The 23,512-nt window shown below is 42.4% G+C and overlaps 1 protein-coding gene across 2 annotated transcripts in view; it reads right to left on the reverse strand.

The window, feature by feature from the left end:
- Positions 1–6,450: 6,450 nt before the first annotated feature.
- TENT5D (terminal nucleotidyltransferase 5D) overlaps positions 6,451–23,512 on the reverse strand; it is a 20,921-nt gene continuing 3,859 nt past the window's right edge. The window contains exons 1-3 of one of the 2 annotated variants that reach the window (XM_042479565.1): positions 18,325–18,559; positions 15,232–15,358; positions 6,451–7,735 (exon numbers count right to left, since the gene is read on the reverse strand). In XM_042479565.1, coding sequence (XP_042335499.1) covers positions 6,541–7,719 — 1,179 coding nt within the window. In that variant the 5' untranslated portion in view covers positions 7,720–7,735; positions 15,232–15,358; positions 18,325–18,559 and the 3' untranslated portion in view covers positions 6,451–6,540. Of the gene's footprint in view, positions 7,736–15,231; positions 15,359–18,324; positions 18,560–23,512 lie in introns of those variants that run through there. The other variant, XM_042479564.1, reaches the window with a different exon arrangement.

Raw genomic sequence — 23,512 nt, forward strand, 5'->3', positions numbered from 1 at the left:
CAGAAAGGTACTCGAAACTGTAAACTTTGTGCAAGTTTAGTAAGAAGAATGCATTCAAATCAGGCATTTATTTATTATACCTTGCCAGGTTTTTGGATAATTAATAAACAGATCCCAACACTATCGACAGCAGGATATTACATAAACGTAGAGCAAAAGATGTACAGAACGGCAAGGAAAGACGAAGAAAGATATCCAAAGGAACTCTTGATAAAGATTTATACCTGAAGGTAATAAGTCAGTGGTTTGCTTCTGGTTAGTACACTTACACTAGGCTAATGTTCTCATTCAATGGTGAAGGAGCATCCTTAGATCAGATCAGATCATAAATGTTATATGCAAGAGGGGCCTTCAAGAAAGGACTTGGAAGCAGAAATCCCAAGCCCCAAATGCAGAAGAGCTCGCTTGCCACACTTGGAAGTAAATGCCCATTATCCTTGAAAGATGCAAGATCACTGACTTCCTGGGGTGCAAAATAAACCAAAGTGCACCACCAGGCATCCCATATCTACTCTCTTTCTCTTTCCAAAATCAATCAAATGGAATGGGGAGAGAAAGATCTTGCACGGTGGGCTAATGCAAATGTAGAATTTGTGTGGATACTTTTCAGCACACATTAAATGATATAGGTCTTGGAAGGAAGGTGTCTGCTCCTCCCCATTGCAAAAAGGACGGCCAGCCTGCTAAGTGTATGAACCAAGCCACAGTTGAGTTGTGCCACCAGGAAGCTATGCGGAATATACTCCATCGTGATGAAAATAGTGAGTGGACTCACAAAAGTGTTTGTCACTTAGTGGCTCCTTCTACTTTTACATAGAATGTTGCCTTATTCCAAGTTGGACTACTTGTCCCTTTGGCTCAATGTTCTCTACTCGGTTGATTCTCTACCCCAAGATTTCTGAGAAAAGTCTTTCCTGTCATCAACGGAGGTCTTTCTCAACATCTGGTATTATACACTCCAGCATTTCATAGCTGAAAACCAGCACACACCTGGCCAAGTGGCATCAAAGTGTGGTTAAGATGGCAAAAGGTATTACTGGGGATGTATTCAGAAGCTAGGAAAGGCTGCAGCAGTTTGCTTTTGCTCAAATCTACTGAGAAGGGCAAGATTCATCCTCCTCCTTTCCTCTCCCCCCACTGAGTAAATTGAAAGCAAACTTCTTCCATGCTTTGCACTCAGTTTGAAGCAACGGAATTAAGCCGAATAAAAAGGGGACAGTGGGAGGAGGGAAAAGAAACTGGAACATCTTAGGAGCAGCTGAGCAATTGGGATGCCAAACAGAACAGTTGGCGGTTTTGTGATTATTTCGTCCTTTTAACTAGAGATGCTAAAGACTACGCTAGAACAGAGCAGAACACATGAGGACATGCAGTAGGGAGTCAGGTCCAATCCACAGATCCTCCAGGTAGGGAAAAAGCTCTTTATGAAATTCTAGGGAGCTGTTGCCAGGCCTTATAGCCAGCAACTTGGGGACCTCCAGATGTTTTTGAAATGCAGTTCACATCAGCTCTGGCCAACCTAGCCACTGGAAACATATGGCAGACGTTGCAACCCAACCATTCATGAATTCTCTAACCCTAATGGTGCAACATTGTAGAATGCTCTAGATGGAACAAATGTCTAGAATTGGTACAGTATAAGGCATCTCCTGTATTTCTCACCTGGACATTTTTGTATCCTAGCCACATAAACTGTGCACCTTTCATCTAAATAATTAGCCATTTGTGGCTCCTGGCTCCACAGTAAACTAAGCATTGCCAAACCCAACAGTTCAGATAATTTGAAATGTGAAAGGGGACAATGAGTAAAAAATGCTCAGTCCTTCCTGTGGCCATGGATACCTACAATCTGGGGACAGCTACCATCAAATGCTTTATCTGAAAGAAGCCACTCTGCAGTAAACACTTTTGTGAGTCCACCCAGAGTTGCACAAGGATGCACTCATGCAGCTGCACAACTCTCATGGATTTCAATGAGGCATTCACAGGCGATGCTCCCAGGTGCAGCCAAGACCTGAAGATGAGGTTTTCATATTGTATTTTACAAATCCAAGTTTCCCAGGCAGCAGGCTGAACATATATTGTACATTTCCCTCTGGGATTGGTACATTTTATATTTTAAAAAACACACACACAACCAAGACGACCAGAAAACATTCCAGATCCACTTAAACTTTTACGTAATAATGTAAGTTACGAAAGGAAAGGCTTACAAAACACGACTGTGATTGATTCGATATCGATATGTATATACAAATAGTTACTCTCTGGCAACATTCAGTTGCTACCTCTGTGTTAGAAATGCAAGACCTTATTAAGTGTTTCAATATATACCTGAGACTTTTTGTTTTTTGCATAATGTCTTTCATAGAGTATAATATTGTACACCTATGTGCCATCGCGACACACCTTCTTAACCAAAGACCATTAATGTCCACTGCAGTGTTTCCACCGGTTTATCTAGGGTTCATTTCCAGACCTGCTGGCGTACTATGGGTAGACTTAAGCAGAACTTAAAGACGTAAAACAAAACCGAACAAACCCGACAACATGAGCCGGTGTGTAAAGACCAGCAGGTCCCTCGTTGTTGGTTATACAAAGTTTCTCCAGCCATAGGAATACAACATGTGGGTTATCAAAGACAAAATGAAACACATACAGCTCGATCTCCAAAGTTCAACAGTTACTACAAGGCACAGCTAGTGAATGATCCTCCTGGCTACATTATCCCTTGACTTCAAATTTCCAAAGCCAATGCTCAGACATTAAAAGGGTCAAGAATGGGTGCTACTGTTCATTTTAGTTCTAAGGGGTATATCATCTCAGGGCACACCTATGCCATGGATTTAACTTGATTTAATATTTAATTTCCTTCCCTGCAGAAAACAATTGAGTATCCGTTACCCTATTACTGAGTTGGTGGGGTTTAAAAATATATATTATCTGCATCCTTTCCAAACTACAATTTCCAGGATTCTCAAGGAGCTGAGTAACATGCAGATAAACTCATCAATTTGCTTAATCTGCTTTATATGCACAATTAATATGCTTATTTCCCACCCACACCCTGCAATGCAGTGCTTCGATTTCTAAGAAGCAATGGACAAAACCGAAATGCTCTGCAAGTGCCAAGAGTTCTGGGCATGAATGGACTCTAAGATGGCTCTGATAACCCCCTTTTTTCCCTGTTATGGAAATATTGCAGTGACAACTGCCCCCTTTTCATCTCATACATGTTCTCATAAAATAAGAATATAAATACCACATTCCTAGAGAAACAGGGTCAGCTGGTAAGACCTATAGTTATGCATGCGTCAGGGATAAGGGCACCAGATACTGAAGCAAGACAGTCACTTTCACAGTAGTCTCTCTTAGCCCTGGGCCTAAGGTACCGTTATGTAGGGAGGATGAAGGTATTACATCTAAAATAATAATTCTGCTCCCTCCCACCATGAATGTTTCCTTCGGTCCCCAATTTCCAACTTTGTAGTTACTTAAATGTCTGTTAAACATTTACTGCTTTATCGCATGAGAAAAGAAAGCTGAAAGCGAGTGGGAGAGTAGCAGCTTTCTCCATGGCTCTCCGCATGCCGTTGTAGCACTTCGATTTTCCTTCCTGGGAAGTGGATTTTTCCAGCATGACAAAAGACATGCTTTTATGACTGTCTTCCTCAGGAAGAGAACAGAAGTGCTACAATGGCATGCAGAAAGGCATGGAGAAAGTCGCTGGCCTCTTGATCTGTTTTGCCTTTCTTTTCTCGTGGGATAAAGTGGATAGAAATACAGTTTAGACATCCAAAGAAAAGGATAGCCAAAACTACCAAGGGAACACACAGCAAATAATGGTGGTGCTGGTATGTGTGTTTGTTTTAATGGCACGTGTTCAAACCTTGTTTTAATTTTTTTTCTGATGGTTTGTGTTTTAACTTGTGGATTTTTAACAATGTTTTTTAACCACTGTGAGTCACCTTGGCTCCTAATCTGGGGAAAAGATGGGATAATAATACATATAAGAGCAGTAAATATAAGCGTTCTATGTTCTAAGTGTATACCATTTTTCATTGTCTCTTTGCAGTGCTAGAAATCTGAGGTGCAGAAGGAAAATTCATTTTGGGGGTTCCGAATTCTTATTTGAGGGCAATGTCCTTGTTTTTCCCTTGTCTGTAGCTACACTCCTGGTGTCCTCCAGATATTGTTGGACTGCGGTTACCAGAAGCTCTAACCAGTATAGCCAATGATGAGGAATGCTGGGAATCCCAGTCCAGCAACATCCAGAGGACCCCAAGATCTCCACTCCTTCCTTAGCCATTCAATTAGAATTTGTTTCTCTATCTTGCTAGGCTTCCTATGGTTTTCTACAGCTGTTCTGACAGTATTTGCATGTGTGCGTGTGCGCATGCCTTCAAGTCGCCTATTGATTTATGCGACCCCATGAATTTCATAAGGTTTTCTTAGGCAAGGAATACTCTAATAACATTAACTAGCTCAGCAACCCGGGCATTAAAATTGGCAACTTTGCTACAGTTCATTGAAGAACTCCAAAATGGAACAGCTCAAGTATAAATCAAAGTAACTTAAGGCAAATGGTTAGATATACATGACAACCCAGCAATGGAAGATGCTCTGTGTAAGACATTTAAGAAACGGTCGGCCACCAGGCAGGCATCTATACACAAATTATGACTTTCGTGAAAGGAGCTATATTGGAACAATAATTCTAGCAGACTCAGTGAAGTCCAGTTCATCACTGGATCTTGGCCAACATTTTAAGGGTTCTCCCTGTTTTAGTTTCACAGGGATAAACCAACTTTCCTTCTGGTTGCTGAAGCACTAGAGACTACCACAGCTAGGAGTGAGAAAGATGAAATGAGTCCACAATGTGGCCACTTTCCCTGTCCAAAATACAGAGGGAAGTCCACCAGATGTCTGGGTTTTAGGCCGAACTTGCAAGGAGTGCTAGATTTATTCTGGGGCTATGATTTGGAAAGCTCTATTAAAATTCAGACTGAAAACTATAAAACTTGCTAGTCTTGCCAAATAAAACTGCAGTTTGACAACATTTAAATTGCCATGGCTCTGTCCGACAGAATCTTGTGATTTGTAGTTTTGCAAGGCACCAGCACTTTTTTGTCAGTGAAGGCTAGAGAGGTTGCAAAACTACACATGCCAGAAATCCATAGGATGGAGCTACAGAGCTTAAAGTGGTGTCAAACTGCCTTATTTCTACAGAGTAGAGGCACCCTTTATCTCCAGGTGAGTGTTATCTGGACTGAGGTGTGGAGCAATCATTTATTTCAGTTACTTCAAAGCAGGATAAAAGATTAACACAAAACAATTAATAGGTCTCCTTTGCAGGCCCTATTGCAGGCCCTATTGATGTGAGAACCACTTTCAACCACTATTGTTCCACTGGGCTCTCAGCCTAGCATCTTAGTGAACATCTAGGAACAGAAAGCTCTGCTGGCACACATACTTGGAAGAGATGGCATAGGCCACCTTGGTTGGGAAGCATGGGCAGAGCCATACCTAAGCATCAGACCAGGAGAAAACTACCTATTTTAGCTATTGGCAAACCACCCATGTGCAAAAGGACCAGCTTACCAAAAACACCTAAGCTTGCACTTCTAGAAGCTGTGCAAGTGTAGTGTCCCTATAGGCCCCCAGTCATAGAGAACTTCCAGCCATACTGTGCCCTATAGATTTTTACTGTGAAATGAGGCATACAGACAAAACTATTTTTTTTAAACAAGTGTGGGTCAGAACCATTCTGCTCCCATCTAGAATAATGATTCCCAAACTATGGGCCTCCAGATGTTTTTGGACTTCAGCTCTCAGAACCCTTGACTATGGAGGCCAAATAGCTGGGGCTTCTGGGAGTTGAACTCCAAAGCACATGGGGGACCAAACTTTTGAGAACCAATGCTCTAGAATAAACCATACATCCTCACCCATATCTCTGCATCTGGATAGGTTTTGCTTCTCATCTTCTGAACTAGGGAGCAAGGGACACACAGCACCAGAAAGAGAGGTAGGAGTATAGGCTTCACATTGGAACCAAGTCTCTTGGACGTGTTGCCGATACATACTACAAAATCCCCCGAACCATGCCATTTGTAACACCATTATCACTGGCAACCACCCAGCAGTGGCCAAACCATTTAAATTACTGCAATACGGAGAGAGAAAGAAAGAGAGAGAGAAAGTACACAAAGACATGCATGAACATTTGTAGGACACTTGCTGGGAACTGGCAACATAATTGTTCAACACGTAACTCATCCAACATAGTAAGTCAGTATTTCACAGGCAGCCTAAAGGGCATTTCAAGTGCTTTGATGCACCAGAGGCGCTTGCAACATCGCACATGCATGTACGTACACGCACCCCCCCAAAAAAACCAAAAGATGTCCTGAAAATCAAAAGTGATAGGAAAACTTGCTTTAACACGGGCTTTATTTTGAAGGGGATAAAGGAAAGGAGGCAAGGGTTAAGGAGGGAGCGGGCAGGCATTGATGTAAGGCAAGGAGGTGTTGTGGTCTACTACACCATGCCACTTTGCATGTGTATGTTAAAGGAGTAGGGTTGGTAGATAATGGGGGGCTGTCCATGCGCAATATAATAATTGTTGAAGTTCCTGTCACTGATGTACGGAGCGGGTTGATAATAGCAGGTTACGTTGGCTGCGTTAGGGAGGATATTCTGCTCTCCAAGCACTTTGAGAGCCAGGATGGTGATCATGTTCAGCGTCTGCCTTCGCTCGTGCCCCATGAGGCAAACTGTACTTTCGTTCACGACGGCGCGCAGAGTCATCAGATAGTCATACTTGCTCTTCTCTTCCCCGATGAAGTGGTTGCGTAGATATGACTCGATCTTCCGCTGCTGCTCGGCCACGTCGGGAAAATCGATGAAAAACCTCGAACACATGTAACGTTCCAATGATTTAATCTCAGCCTCGTTGGCCGGCTTAAAATCCCGAACCAAGAGATTGCTGTATTTCAAAAGTCCTCCTCCGCGGATCTCTTCAGGGTTCCTCGTGGCAATCAGTTTGTACTTCAAGTGGTCCATGGCCTCATCGAAGTCTCCATACATGCTCTCAGCAATAACAGACAGATGAGAGTCTTCTGACAATTTGCTCTCTCCATCGCTATAAACATCCAACACGGAGTCCAGGATAATCTGAAAAGAATCGACGCTAAACTCAAACTGCCGCCTAAGAGAGTTGACAAATTTGAGCTCCACGTTCTTGCCACTGTTATTTGACAAGGAGATGAGGCTCCAGCGATCATGATCCGTGGACACCTTGACCATCTTCTGAACGTAGGCGTCCTTCATGGTCTGCGCCGTGATCTTCTCCTTGTTGACACATTTTGGTAAGAAGTCCAAAAGGCAATTCAGCACAGACTCCTTCACCACCTGAAACTCTTGCTCACTTGGCAGCTCAACCCCGAAAATGATGTCCAGGTCCTTGTAGCTGGTCCCATTTTGCTTCACAAGAATGTGACTTGCTGTGGAGCCGTTCAGGCGTATGTCTCGGATGGCGATCTGTTTCTTGATCAGCTGTTCTTTGACAACGCGAATGATGTCCTTTGGCTTTACCTCCAGTGTTGGAAAATTCCCTCTTCCATGAATGGGGATCACCTCAGTGAGCACTTGATCCAGGATCTGAATCTGTTCCCAGGTGAGACAACTGAATCTGTGATCCGGACCCTCAGTCATCATGAAATCAGGTAGTAAACTAAGGGGGGAAACACAAAGAAAAAAGTCAGGAATATCCCAAAAGAACTATTAAAAAGTTCTGGATGTCTGGGGATGGAGAAAAAATTCTATTCTTATAGAACACAGAATTATAGAATTAGAAGGGACCACAATGACTATCTAATTCAACCCCTTGCAAGGCCTTATGAAGGCTGAAATCAGGAAGGGAAAGGCCAAAGCATCAGGTTTTGGGTGCTAACAATAGACCATTTGGGAGGCAGTATTTGCACAAAGGTTTATTACAAGGTATTGTAAAATTAGATGCTCTGGTGTTGTGATTTTAGGTAGGTACATTGCAAATGTAATTAAATGAAATGGTGCTACTGTGCAATTAGAGATAATTACACTAATTAAGTACACTGCTAAACATGGCATGCGAGCAGATTTTATTTTTTAACAAATAACAAAATTCAGTTACAAATACATTTGATGATTTAGGCAGAAAAGATTGTATTGATTATTATTGATTCGTACTCTTTGTCCTGTTATTCATCCATCTCTCTCACAATCTTGCCTCTTCCATAAAATAACAGTTCTCACCCTCGAGTGCGTTAATGTCGGACAATGGTTTAAAAGCTTTTTAATTATAAAAATGGTGTTGTTTTGTTCATTTGTTTTGCCATGCTTTCCTCTACAAATCAATAAATGGATAGGTAAACTGTTTCCCTCTAAGGATGATAGAAAATACTGTTCAGGAACTTGGCATTCTGCAATACAAAGTAGGCAATGGCTCCTTTAGGTTTGGGTATAACATGATTATTGCAGGAAGCAGACAGGCAGAGGAGAAAGAAGAAGACACAGGGGCATGAAGCATCTGGAATGTACCTATATAGCTGGCATCCTGTCAGTGGCATATGCTGGTACAAATCCAATGTATGTATACCCACACATACACACCCATTCACTGGCTGGTGGAGAGGGTGGGCAGTGATGGAGAAGCACCCAGCTATTTGCCCATAGATGCAACAAGACAAGGCATACTTTGGAACATCCCAGGGCCCTTTGGGTGTCTTCTGAAGGTCCTGGAGGATCACATTGTCGCTCTGTGGATGCATCCGCACTGCAGGAATAATCCAGTTTGACACCACTTTAACTGCCATGGCTCAATGCCATGGAATTCTGGGAAGTGTAGTTTTGTGAGATCTTTAGCCTTCTTTAGTTCTGGTGCCACAACAAACCACCGTTCCCATAATTCCATAGCACTGGGCTACGGCAGCTAAAGTGGTGTCAAACTGGATTATTGCTGCAGTGCCGATGCAGCCTGTGTCCAGCTACAGACACATGAGGGGATGCCCTCCTATTGCCCACTAGCCAGTAAATGGCCCATTGGAGACGGGTACAGCATGTAAAAGATAGATCTGTGTGGGGGGTGAGTGAGGAGACAGCACATAGTTTCTCTTGGATGGATCATATATTTAAACACAAGCTTTCACGGAAGCTGCCTTTTACCAAATCAAGACTGTTTATCTATGGTACTGTATCTATGGCACTCTACCTGGCATCCCCCCCTCCAGAGTCTTATCCAGGAATAAGATCTTCCATCAGCTGTTACCTGATTCATTCTAACAGGAGACAGCAGAGATTGATATTTAAGCCTTTATTTATGCAGCGTACGTGCTGCACCACTGAGTTCTGGCCTCGTAGGGAACGTATTGATTAGCTACTTTTAAACTAGCAATTCTTTTAGAATTACATTTTTTTTAAGTACGAGGACCAGGCACAGAATCTCAAGAGAAGCTAAAACCTTACAGCACTGTATATGGCAATATGCCCTTGAATACCTGTTGCTGGGGAACATGAGTGGGAGGATGCTTATGGTGCTTGTGTCCTGCTTGAGGGTTTCATCTGGGCACAGAAGCCAAACCAGTAACCAGTTGGTGCATTCCACTGGTGTCAAAGCCTGTTACTGGTTTGGCTGCAGTTTCTCAAGGGACAAGTAACAGTAGCAAAGGGAGGGAAATGAAGTTATGCTCATTGGAATGGGAAGCTTGCCAGCTCCACATTGCCTCTTTCTCCTGCACTACTTCCAAGGAGGTCCTGGGAATTAGGTGCTCTGAAAAGTTTGCTTTGAACAATCGTTGGTTAAAGGATTCCTGTACTTTGGATCAAACACTGATCAGACTGGAAACTACAGTCAGGAAGGAAGAAGAAGACTAGGAATGGGAAGGGCAACTATGAAGGAATTCGACAAGATCATAAAGAATAAAGATATACAATGAATGCTCAAGTTAGAATTGTCCAAGTCACTGTATTCTCCATCACCGTGTACAGATGTGAGAGCTGGACAGTGAAGAAAGCAGATAAGAAGAATATCAATCTATGTGAGATGTGGTGCTGGAGATGAGTGTTGAGGATCCCATGGACATCCAAAGAGACAAACAAATGGGCCCTTGAACAGATCAAGCCTGAGCTCTCCCTGGAAGCCAAGATTATCAAGTGGAGGCTGTCGTACTTTGGCCACTTCGAAGACAGGACTCACTGGAAACGACAATAATGCTAGGAAAGGTAGAAAGTAATAGAAAGAGAGGAAGGCCGCATGCCAAATGGATAGACTCAGTCAGGGAGGTCATGGGCCTGAATCCACAAGACTTAAGCAAGGCAGTGGAGGATAGTGGGGCTTGGAGATGTCTCATCCATGGGGTCACCATGAGTCAGGGACAACTCAAGGGCAGTTAACAACAACAACAACAAACAAGACAGGCATTGGTTGAATCCCGCTATCCCAAAGTGCCTAGCTTTGAGGGCTCCACTAGAAGTACTGGAGAAATAGTCTGCTTGCAACTATTTGTTCACCACCTTGAATGTTGGGAGAAAGGTGGGATATAAGAAAATAATAATAATAATAATAACAACAACAACAAGTAGCATCCTTCAACCTGTGGCTCCTCTTCCTTTTTCTCCTTTCCTCTCCTGCTGCCATGCCATTGTTGCTAATGCCTATGCCTATTCCAGGATTGCTATTCCTGAGAAGCAGGGAAGTAACTGTTTGCTCTATTCTTCTGCCTCTTCCTATTCTAAGATGTGATCTCCCATTACTCCATCTACATTTGCCTGTACTTTCAACTAGATCTTTCCCATGCGTTCATCCTCACCTTTTTGTATAATCATATACAAATATCGTATCCTATCATGTCTGCACTATATTCAAGTTTTTTCTCTCCAAAGAATACTTTTGGGATGGTGTTAGTCCGTTTCAGTATAAAATGAGATGGGGAAAAAAAGGAATCTTACAACACTTTAAAACTAACCATTTAATTTCATAAGCATTTCCAAAACATAAGCTTTTTTGCATTATAGCTCTCTCTTTCAGATCATCAGAAGAAACAGAGTTGAGCCCACAAAAGTTTGGGTTGAAACAAATGGGTTAATCGTAAAGGTGCCGCAAGGCTATCTTTTCTGTTTTCTCTTTTCCATTCAAGTTTTGTTCCTGAAATGAGGTTATGTCTTAGATTTCATTCCTGCCTAGCAGAAAATACAGATGAAGAAGAGCATAGGTGACATATAGAGAAACCCCTGGAAAAGGATGCTGCTACCATGGAAACCAGATATAATGGAGCAAGGCGAGGTGTTAGACAGATGGAGCAGCAATCGCTGGGCTGCTTCATGAGTCGGATGAGGCAGAAGCACCTGACTGAGTGACTATAGCAAGCATTGATTTTATTTTTTTGAGCTTGCTAAAATTAAAGTGTGTGTGTGTGTGTGTGTGTGTGTGTGTGTGTGTGTGCATTGCAGCATTGGCATGTTGGTTTGCTGGTGACAGATCTTACCAATTCTTCTGCCAGCAAAGCTGAATTTAGAGAAATCTAGATAGGCCCGGACAAATCCCAAACACCCATTGCGATGCAAAAAAGAGAGAGAAATATCAGACTGCAATTTTTATGTGAGCTTATTCCTATCTCCTGCTTATATGCCAAAGAGCTCAAGTGCATGCTCATCCTCTCCCTTTGTATCTTTATTCTGTAAGGTATGTCGGGATGAGAGATAGTAGCTTGCCTAAGACTTAAAAGTCACCTCCATGAATGGTGAACTGAACGTGGGTCTGCAAGTCCTTGTTGTTGTTATGTGTGCCTTCAAGTTATTTCCAACTTATGCTGACCCTAATGGTTTTCTTGGCAGGTTTCTTGCCAAGAGGGGGGCTTGCCATTGCCATTCTCTGAGGCTGAGAGAGTGTGACTTGCCCAGGGTCATGCAATGTGTTTCATAGCTGAGTCAGGATTCAAACCCTGTTCTCCAGAATCATAGTAAGCTGAGGATAAAGGGGGAAAGTGGAAGAGGAGAGGGGAATTGGGCATTTAAAAAGCAGCTAAAGTAGAGGGGTGCCAAAGAATTAACTAGGGATGCACCTATACTGTCAAAATAATGCAGTTTGAAACCACTTTAATTCCTGCAGCTCCATCCTATGGAGTCCTGGGATCTGTAGCTTTACAGGGTCTTTAGCCTTCTCTGCCAAAGCGTGCCGGGCCTCATTCCCACTACCTTTTAAACCGGATCACAAATCAGTTTGAACCAGTTGAAATGACCATGGTTCACACTTGAACTGAATTGCTAAAGCAACTCAGAGAGGGGGGGCCATGCACTAGACCCATTTAACCCGCAACTTTTTGATCCTGATTTTTTCCCGCATCTTTTTGGATAAATTGATTCTGCGCAAGTGTGAACTAGATGTGGATCGGAATTGATTTAAATTTGTCCTTTGGCCAGCTGGAGCAGGTCCATTTTGCATCAATTCATTCGTCAATGTAAACCACAAGTGGGTCATTTTATTTTATTTTGCAGCAAGAAAAATGCGATCAGGGCAAATGTAGTGTGAACCACACTCCGCTGCCAAACCAATCCATCAATTCAGATCACAAAGTGATTTATCTGTAAGTGGGAATGCGGCTCCGGTGTCTCAGGAAGCGATAAACCCCAGGTTTCCATAGGATGAAGCCATGGCAATTAAAATGGTGTCAAACTGCATTATTTCTATAGTAAAGATGGATCCTGGGACTGTTCTTGCCAAATCAAGACAGTTGGAGGTTATGCAAAGACTGAAGCTTTCTAAAATTACAGTTTCTAGAACCTTGTCAATATGATTGTAAAGAAACGTTTGGGCAAATCATGACTCAGGCACAGCATTCAGGAAAGTTTCCGCCACTACATCAAAAGATGCTCATAAAAATGGGTATTATGAAAGCAGTGATGAAGTAGCAAATCAATACTTCAAACGATGAAGAAATTTCAGGCAACAGGAAGAAATATCAAAACTTGTTGACATATTGAGACAGGACTGTAATTTTTAAGAAACGATGGAAAGGATGTTGAATGAGTTTACGGAAATTACTCTTGGACAGCCCAATTGAAGGCTGCCAGAATAATAACCATGGCACAAACGTTTGGATAATGTGGATTTGTTTTGTCCAGCTCAAATCTCCAAAATCTGCCCTTTCAGGGGATCATTCCAAACCTTTCACTCTCCATGAAAATGGAAATGGATTTTTAAAATATGTTTATTTGTTTTTAATATATAAGCGCTTATAAAACCCACAAAAAGGAGGCAACTTATCAAATAGGAAGGGAGTCTTTTTCTAAGAAGAGTACATCTGCAAAAGACCTTTTAAAGAAAGCATGCCCATTTTCTGCATGAGGTTTGGCTTTAATCACATGCAAATCTATGCAGTTTTAATTGCTCACTCTGCTAAAAGTCACACAGCTAAGCGACCAAAGATTTCCATAATGGAGTGTCAGTCCAGTTATTATCATCATCATCATCATTATTAGTCCCCTCATACAACAAGAAACCGAGGAGAGGAGGTTTGGGATTGGTCTGGGTCAAACAAATAAATAAAGGGATGTCGCTCTGAAAATATCTTGCCGAGAAAACCCTATGATGGGTTCACTTTAGGGTTGCCATAAGTTGGAAATGACTTGAAGGCACACAATAACAACAATAAAGGAAACTACTATGCATAGTCGAGTTGAGGGGTAAGTTGCGTCTCCTGGACCACATGCAACCCCACCTTTTTTGTGGGATGCCTCTCCTTTACATTCAGCATCAGGTTTAGATTTAGGTCCCATTTCCAAGATATTTCATTTGTGACCCTAAGGCAATCCTATCACTGGGTTTTCTTGATTTCAAGATTTGTTCAGAGGAGGTTTGCCATTCCCTTTGTCTAAGGCTGAGACTATGTGACTTGCCTAAGGTGACCCAGTGGGTTTCATGGTCGAGCTGGGAATCGAACCCTAGTCTCCAGAGTCATTGTCCAACACTCAAACCACTACGCCATGCTGGCTCTCATAAGCTGGATATTCAACTGCCTTATTATCTTACCCAAGATATCTTACTCAGGGTATCTCATTTGGAAATGTCTTGAAGGCATACAATAACAACTCATAGTAGAGGGGACCCTAGTTGTGTCACTTGGACCACATGCAATTCCACCTTTTTGTGGGCTGCTCCTCCTTTAGATTTAGGTCCCACCTCTAAGATATCCCTTTGACTCTGAGGGTGAGGGAGTGTGACTTGACCAAGATCACCCAATGGGTTTCCATGGCTGATCTGTGAATCGAACCCTAGACTCCAGAGTCATTGTCCAACACTCAAACCAATATGCCATGCTGGATATACAAACTACCTAAATAGCTTACCCAATATATCTTACCCAAGATAGATCATTTGGAAATGACCTGAAGGCACACAATAACAATAAAGCAAACTACTACGCACAGTAGTAGCTTACACTTTGTAAACCGCTTAGGGAGTGCTTAAGTGCACTGATAAGCAGTATAGAAATGTACTTGCTATTGCTACTGCTATAGTAGAGGGGGCCCAAGTTGTGTCTCTTGGACCACATGCAACCTCACCTTTTTGTGGGGTGCCTCTCTTTTAGATTTAGCTTCGGGTTTAGATTTAGGTTCCATCTCTAAGATATCGCTTTGAGGCTGAGAGAGTATGACTTGCCTAAGATCATCCAGTGGGTTTCATGGCTGAGCTGGGAATCGAACCCTGGTTTCTAAAGTCATAGTCCAACACTTAAACCATTATGCCACACTGGTTTTAACTCATTTTGTATAGGAAATATTATAAAATATTCCAAAATCCAAAACACTTCTGGTCCCTTCAGACAAGGGAGACTCAACCTGTACTCCTATTTCTTAGACTTGTTTAACAACGTGCATCTGTCCCTTATAATATCAGCATGACATTTATGACAATATGACATCTCCAGGAGTTGTCCCTAGTCTCTGCTCTGGGTCCTGAAATCTCAGGAGCTAGGATACTCCTGCCCTTCCAAGGCTAGTAAAGAGTCCTGTGAAACTCCCAAGCTTGCACACTCGTATCTAAGCTAAAACTGGGCTAGCAAAAGAAGCTGGCCCTTGTGATGTGTTTTCTGCCTCCTGATGCAAGATCATGGAATCATAGAGCCATGCAGGAAATCTCAATCAAAGATGTCTTGGCAGGATTTCCCAGGAAGAAAGGAACCGATTCATACTTACGACGGAGGGGTTCTGGCCAAGCACACGCTCCTGTAGAGTCAATGTGATGATGATTCACTGGATGCTTTAGCAAAAGGATGAATGGTCATCTTGGCAGTGATGAAAGCATGAACCTCACAGGGAAATGCTGCAAGGGAAAAAAACAAATGGTGACATGGCTTTCTGAGACATTGGGCAGTCAATCCATTGCACATTTTGCAGGCAAGTATGATAAAGATCAGTGAGTATGATTCATCAAACGCATCTCTGCATTAGAACATTAATTCAAAAATGCAATGGCATAGGATGCAAGCGTGAAAAATACCGTTGCTGTTATATGCTTTCAAATCATTTCCAGCTTATGGAAACCCTGAGGCAAACCTATCACAGGGTTGTCTTGGCAATATTTGCTCATAAATAATAAAATAATAATATAAATAAATAAACAATAATAATAATAAAACTAACAACAACACCAAGAATAACAACAAACCAACTCCCCCATTAATGACAATTTGCAGAATTTCATAGCATTGAGCCATGGCAATTAAAGTGGTGTCAAACTGGGTTATTTCTGCAGTGCGGATGCAAACTGGACCCAAACCTATGTGTTTAGGATTGGGTATAATTTATAAGTGAATGGCTGAATATTTAGACAAACAGAGAAACAACCAATCTCTGCTGCAAAGAGTTTGCATTCAGAAAGAGTAAGGAAAGATGGAAGCACATGTGTTTTTAAAAAGCAAAGTGGACCAAACCTACAAAATGACCCATTGCCAAATAGATTTTCGCTATTGGCTTCACCAGCACCGTCCAATATAGCCATCATCAATATACACCCGCATTGGTGTTCAAGCAACAGAAATTGTATTTAATTTATCATACGCAGATCCTGTCTTAATTAGAACGAGCCAAGCATTTGCATTCTTAATTGAGTTCTCTTTCGAAAGCAATGACACACATCCAGACTTGGAATTAAACAGGCCTTTGAACAATTCTTTCCGTCTCTGTTGGGTGACAAAATCCTGTTGCCCCAGAACAGGAATGTTTGGGTCTTAATAATGAGGCGGAAACACGGTCTGGTTATAGAAAGTCGTGTCATTTTATCACAAAGCTCCCATTGTGAAGATGGATTATTTTTTTCACCTTGAATTACAAAAGAACTTTGGGAAGGTGGTAACTCAAAGTGACAAACTGCTTGCAGAGAGCTCTGGGTTCAAATCCCGGAGGGCTGGGTAAAAACAACAACACACCTTCTGTTTAAAATCCCAGAGAGACACTGTGATAAGGACACACAGATCAAGGATCAGCGAACATGTGCAAATATTCCTGAACTGCAACTCCCAGCAGCCCCAACTGGCATAAGCAATGGAGTGGGAGTTGCAGTGCAAAATATACGGACAACTGCATGATCCTCATTCCTATTTTAGGTATACAGAAGTGGTTTAAAGATAAAAGCAACACTTATTATACTAGTTCCATGAATGAACCTAGCCAAGAGGAAGGCCAGAGCAAATGTAGCCCCGCTTTTATGCTTTAAGGGCAGAATGGGAGCATTTTAAATGAACGGTCCATTCCTTCTATAAATGACACATATTCTGAGCCAGGTGCAGCCCAAAAAACCGAACACTAGGCTGTTCGACGTCAGCGAAGGCTTTAAACCAAGGCATGCATTCCTCAATCAGGCTTTGCTGAAAAGAAATGGAAATCAAACTTTTAAAAACATACATTGACTTCTACTCTTTCCCTCTTTTTGCTAGCTCTGATCTAAGCACAAAGCCAGCAGATATCTCAGTTCCCATCTCCTTCATCTAAAATGAAAGGTGTGGATCCTAACAGAATTTGTGAACTTCAAATTCTTCAAGCATCCTTCATATGCAGATTGCAGACACTGCCTTGACCAGCAAAGCCTTCATTGGCCATTTAGTACGGCCACAAATTTCATCTGTTTTATTCAAATGAACTGAATAGCCTATGGGAGATATTGTTATAGTTGTTACAGCGATACAGAGTTATAGGATTGTTGATGAAGAAATAGGGAGTAGTTTTAGAGAGGAGAATAAATAGAAGTGGGATGAAGGGACTGATCAATGCAAAAGGGGGGGGGGGGAATGGTACATAATAAAACCCAGATGTTTGTGTGTTTGTGTCAGTCTGCTCTTCCGCACTGCAAAAATAAAGGCGTTAGACACCACTTTGTCATGACTCCAATCTGTTGAATTCTAGGATTTGTAGTGAAGTATTCAGAGTGGTCTGGTGCCTCACCCAACTACAAATCCCAGGATTTCCAGAGGAAAATCATGGACATTAAAGTGGTGTCAGACTCCTTCATCTTTGCAGTGTGGATACACCCACAGTCTATGCATCTGTGTCTTTGTGTGAATTAACCAAAACAATGCTGTCGGCCAATAAAGCTTGGATAGTGTGTTGGGATTTCAATACTTTGGGCTGCAATTTTGTACGTTTGGAAGCAAGTCCTATTGGATCCAATGGTTTATTGCCTTCTCGGTGAGGAAAACATTGCAGTGAAGCAAATGTCTCTACTAGGAAACTGGAAAACTCATTCTGTATTTTAAGAGCCTTCGTAACCTGTTCTGGAATGCCGTGTTTCATCATTCCATTCCAGGAACAGCACCATTTATTTGCTCAGAGAAAATATTCTGAATGGTTCTGTTGATTTGTTAAATCGTGTGAATGGGCTAGAGCCTCAGGCCATGACATAACACATATGAGTGTGCCTTTGCATATACACAACACACACAGTTCAACCTAAATAATGCAACACATGAGATAGACCAAGGAGGGAAGACCATCATTGGATTCCATCCAATGGAACTTTAGGTGTGGAAATGGAAAAGAGAATGGAGTGTATTTACAGCTTTGTGGAGGAAGACATGGTAGACTGTCAAGAAACCTAACAGGAATACTCCTGCTAGGATAGTGTGAGCAACATGTGGCTCTCCTGATGTTATAGGACTGTCATAGTCAGCAGGACCAATGGTGAGGGATCCAGGGAGTTGCAATGCATCGACATCTGGAGAGCCACCAGTTTCCTACTCTTGTGGAAGGAGGTGATACCACACACATGCATCATGTTTTCCATTAAATACTTACACAACTGAATTTTCCTCTCCTCCACCTGACCCCTTTGTGTGGCCTGAAAAAGACGTCTAGGGGTTTTCCAGCCCTGTTCAGATGATTTTTATGTAGGTGCTGGAGGGATCGGCATCACTCCCTTTCAGAAGCCGTTTCATCAGTACCCCTGACGAAATAGTCTCCTCCTGGATACTGGTGTCCAAGGGTGTGTGCATTCACACGTACAAACACACACTCACACTCATATGTTCATTATTAGCCACCTTGGACCTGGAGCAGATCTTGCCAGCTCTAACCCGGTTGCCTGGGACTCAGTAGCAGAGGAGATCCAATGACAAGGCCTGAAACTGATTGTGATGTAGTATGTATCTACAGAGTTGTGTGCATACTGTGGGCCAAAAAAAAGAGAGAGACCAATAAATGGGTCCTAGAACAAATCAAGCCTGAAATCTCACTGGGAGCCACAGTGACTAAACTGAGGCTATCCTACTTTGGACATATCTTGGGAAAATATTGGCAAAGCTGATAATAATGGGGGAAATTGGAAAGCAGCAGGAAAAGAGGAAGACCACAGGACAGATGGGTTGATTCAATGAAAGCTGGCAGGCCCTGAGTTTATGAGACTTGAGCAAAGCTGTTGCTGTCAGGGCTCTTGGAGGTCTTTCATTCATAGGGTTGCCATAAGTTGAGTTGAGAGTAATTATATACTACTATTATCTACTACGACAATAATACAGCAGTTCTTCCACATTCTCTGGGGTTAGGGGTGAATGTGGAACCCCCCCCCAAAACCCCACAACCACTAGCCATTTGACCGGAGAGAACACCTCTTTAGGACTCCAGGTCCTCCAGTGCAACTCTATGGTCAACATTTGGCAGAAGTTGATCATAGAATCATTCTGGAGGACCTACCAAATGCCTAGAGAAGTGTATTCTCTAGGAACATCTAGGTTCTCCAACACAACCCTATAGTCAGTTTCTGGCAGAGTTGAGCTGGAGGACCTCAAGTGTCCTAGAACTGATCAAAGTTGCAAAAGTCAAAGCCATAAATGTGGAGGGCCAACTGTATACTACTTCTTTGTCATGCATACAATCTCTCTTTTCCTTGGCTTTACAATTAAATCACTGACATATGTGAAATGACTGGAAAATAAAATTAAAAGAAATGCCTACAGATCTGTGGCAATGACACACTGCTAGTTTCTCTTCCTGTCTTTCTCGAAGACCCACCATTTCTGAAACTTTGCCAAGTCCAGATGCCAACATCACAAGTCCAAAGTCCAAAACAGAAAATTACATTCAGTTGAAGTTGCTCTGGCTAGCCACCAAAACATCCAGAAATAACTGGGAAGAGGCACAGTATCATTTAATATGAACATCAAGTATGGAATGGCAATATAAACACAATATTCTGGATGGTGCATTGGGCACTAGAGAACACAGATTCTCTCTCAATAATGTGAGGCTCAGTGTAGCTTATAACTCATAATGATCAAAGGTCACTGAGTGATTATCAAGGCATCGTTTTAGGTCACAAAGTCCTTCGCAATCCTTCTTCTCATTCATCCTCCCAACAGCCTTATGTATGACTAACCACATCTGCCTTGTCATAGAGCACTTTCAGAGGGAGGTACTGCACTATAATGTGCAAATAATTCCTTTCCTATTTACTCTTGCCTCCATTCTCTTTCCCATTTACTTCTTTCTCCCTTCCTTTGGCTCAGTCATTACTCAAAATGAAGACTGTAGTCAAGAAATCAGAAGACGGCTATGACCTAGAAGGGCATCTATAAGGAACTAGATACCTCAAGAAATGTAACTGAATACCAAAGTCAGAATCATCCATGGCATAGTATTTCCAGTTTGTATGGATGAGTTGTGAAAGCTGGACAGTGAAGAAAGCTAATAGGAAGAGAGCCAACCCATTTGAATTGTGGTGCTGGAGAAGATTTCTATGGATGCTGTGGACTGATCAAAAGGACAATAGAGTGAATCAAGCCTGATCTATCACTGGCAGCCAAAGTGATGAAACCAAGGCTATAACACTTTGGACAGATGAATGGTCCAATGGACAAATCATGGAAAGACATGACTCAGTGGGGATCTCAGTACTGGGAGAAAGTGGGAGGCTGAAAAAGAGGAAAAAGATGGATTGATTCAATGAAGGTTGGCAAGCCCTGAGTTTATGAGACATGATGCTCAGAGCTCTTGGAGGTTTCTCTTTCATAGGGCTGCCATATGTTGAAGTTGACCTGGAAGGGTTGACTTGGAAGGGCAGCTATGAAGGAACTAGACAAGATCTTGAAGTGTCAAGATATATCATTGGATACTAAAGTTAGAATGGGCTATGCCATCGTATTCCCCGTCACCAGGTATGGATGTGAGAGCTGGACAGTGAAAAAAGTTGGTAAGAAGACAGTCAACTCATTTGAGTCGTGGTGCAGAGCTCTGAATATACTGTGAACTGCTGAAAAGACTGATAAATGGATCCTAGACCAAATCAGTCCTGAACTCTCTCTAGAAGCAAAGATGAATAAAGTGAGACTGTCATACTTTGAACATATTATGAAAAGACACAGCTCCCAAGAAAAAATAATGCTTGGTAAGGTAGTAGGAAATGAGGAAGACTGCGTTCCAGATGGATAAACTCAGTCAAGGAAGCTATGGCCCTGAGTCTGCAAGACCTGAGCAGGTCTCTCATTCATAGGGTTGTCATAAGGAGGATTTGACTTGATGGCACAAAGAAACAAATCCCTCTGATTCTAATGCTGAGAAAGTGAGTCTCACTTCTTATGTACCTAAAGGAAAACCATCCATGGAGAGTGTGCATGTAGGAGCATCTGGACTGGGAAGAGCATGTGCACCCCATGTGCTCTACAAACTGTTCTCTCCATGTGACGCCAGTTTACATCCAGGTCCCATTGAGTTCAGTGGATTGTATTTTCTGCCCAATGCACTGTATTTTCTGGCCAATGCAGCCAGGTAGAACAATCGTATGCATATTTGCTCCAAAAAGACCTGCATGTATATATGTGCCTTCAGGCCTTCTGTCAACATATGGCAATCCCATGAATTTCATGGCATCTTCTTGGGCAGAGAATACTCAGACATGGTTTGGTGTTGCTTCCCCTTCTTTGACATTCCCATTCAAGTACTAACCAGGGCTAACCCTGTTTAGCCTCTAGGATTAGAAAAAAGATGGTGCCTTTAAAATCAGATTGAAGTTGGGTACTTAGGCATAAGCCCAAGAAGACTCACTCTGAGGTAAATGTACACAGTACTGCAGCCTTGAAGTGTCTTTACAAGTGACTTAGAAGTCTCTACATGTTGCCAGCTGCAAAGACACCTTTACCTTCCAGCTGTTTGCATGGTCTCAGCACTAGAAAGCAATGCAATGTTATTACTGACTGGAAGGTGGCCGCTTATTCAATGTTCAGGCAGATGAGCGGGATATTACTGAACAGTTCTAAAGCTAAACTTTGCCCTTGCATATGGATCCTGGATTTGAGCCCCAGCCATGGTTACTCGGAGAATGTACAGATGTGCCTTAACAGTGAATCCAACCATTTGTCCATCCATTGTATTGTCAGCCCCAGCAGATAGCAAGTCCTACCAGATGTTCAAACAGCCCTACTTAGAGATGTCAGAGATCGAACCTGGGACCTTCTGCATGAAAAACATCTGTGTAACTGCTGAGCTGTTATAGAGCTATGCTTTAATATAAGCTTGGTTTGGTGGTTTGAGTGTTGGACTAAGACACCGGGAGACCAAGGTTCAAATCCCTGCTCAGCCATGGAAACCCACTAGTCCCACTCTCTCAGAGGAAGACACACACTCCTCTGAACAAATTCTATCAAGCAAACCCATGACGGGTTCACTTTAGGGTTGCCACTAACCAGAAATGACTTGAGGGCACACAGCAACAACAATATGCTAACAACTTGAATGAATGCTGTTGCATTTCCTCTTCTGCTAACATGGAAAGTAATATGAATCAGGAAACAGGAGTGGAAATGAATTCCTTGAAGGGATGGTTCTCTGAAGCTTGCTGATTCATAGCCCTTTTGGCTACAGACGTCAGATAAAGGGAATACAAACAGTACAAAGAAGGAATAATGTTAAAAAAAAAACCCTGGGAGGATTTCAGATGAATTTTTGCAGCAGCAATTCCAGAGTTAATCTCTTCCCCCACAAAGCTAGCTTTGGGCACCTGTCTCCAAATGTTTATGCAGCTTTCACTGTCTGTGACGGCGCAAGGGAGGAAAATGAGTCCTGTACAGCTCCTGCTCTTTCTGGCAGCTTCCTAGGGAAGGAAATCACTTTGTCCAATGATTCATTAATGAAAATCTCTCGTCGCTGGAGCGCCGTTGGGATGTCGGGTGGGAGCATTGGCGTGACGCGCTTGAAAAAGGACCGAATGAAGCACACGGCGGTGGCTCATCAAGTTGGCAAAGCAAAATGATAAAAGAAAAAGGGAGAGGAGGTGGAGCGGAAAGAAGACTTGGGAGGGGAACAACTCTATAAGGCCTGCAGAGAAGAAGTTATTGAAGTTATTGAACTGTAACACTGAACAGAGCATAGGTTCTGGCAGGAAAAGATAATGGTACCTCCCTGCCTCTCTTCACTCTCCATATAGTATGAGAATTCAAAGATATAGCTATGTTAGTCTGTAGAATCAGTATGTAGAGACCTCTTGTAGCACCTTTGAGACTCACTGAAAGAAAGAAATTGGCAGCATGAGCTTTCCTAGACTTCAGTCTACTTCCTCAGATGCATTTGGTGAAGTGGAAACCAAGCACAGACATATATATAAAGATCTTCTCCAATGGCATATATATGTCTGTCTCTGGTTTCCATTCCACCAAATGCATCTGAGGAAGTAGACTGAAGTCTAGGAAAGCTCATGCTGCCAACTTCTTTCTTTCAGTTAGTGCCCTCCATGTGTTCAGTGCCGCTAAGTGTGCCTAGGACAGATTGCAGGGAGTCTTTATTCTTCTTCAGCAACAACTACTGCCTTAATAGTTCTTAGTGCTTGATCATTTAGTATCCTTCTGACTGAACGTTTCACAAGGAAGTCAGTTCCCATTCTAGACTTTTTGTTGTCCCATATTTGCCAGAACATTTCAGGGGAGCTCAGACTTATCCATCTAGTTGGGGTGGGGGGTCAAGCCCCCTATTTCCCAGTCTTGGGAGAAGGATGAGATAT

The sequence above is a fragment of the Sceloporus undulatus genome, chromosome 7 (genome assembly GCF_019175285.1).
Source record: "Sceloporus undulatus isolate JIND9_A2432 ecotype Alabama chromosome 7, SceUnd_v1.1, whole genome shotgun sequence".
NCBI lineage: Eukaryota > Metazoa > Chordata > Lepidosauria > Squamata > Phrynosomatidae > Sceloporus > Sceloporus undulatus.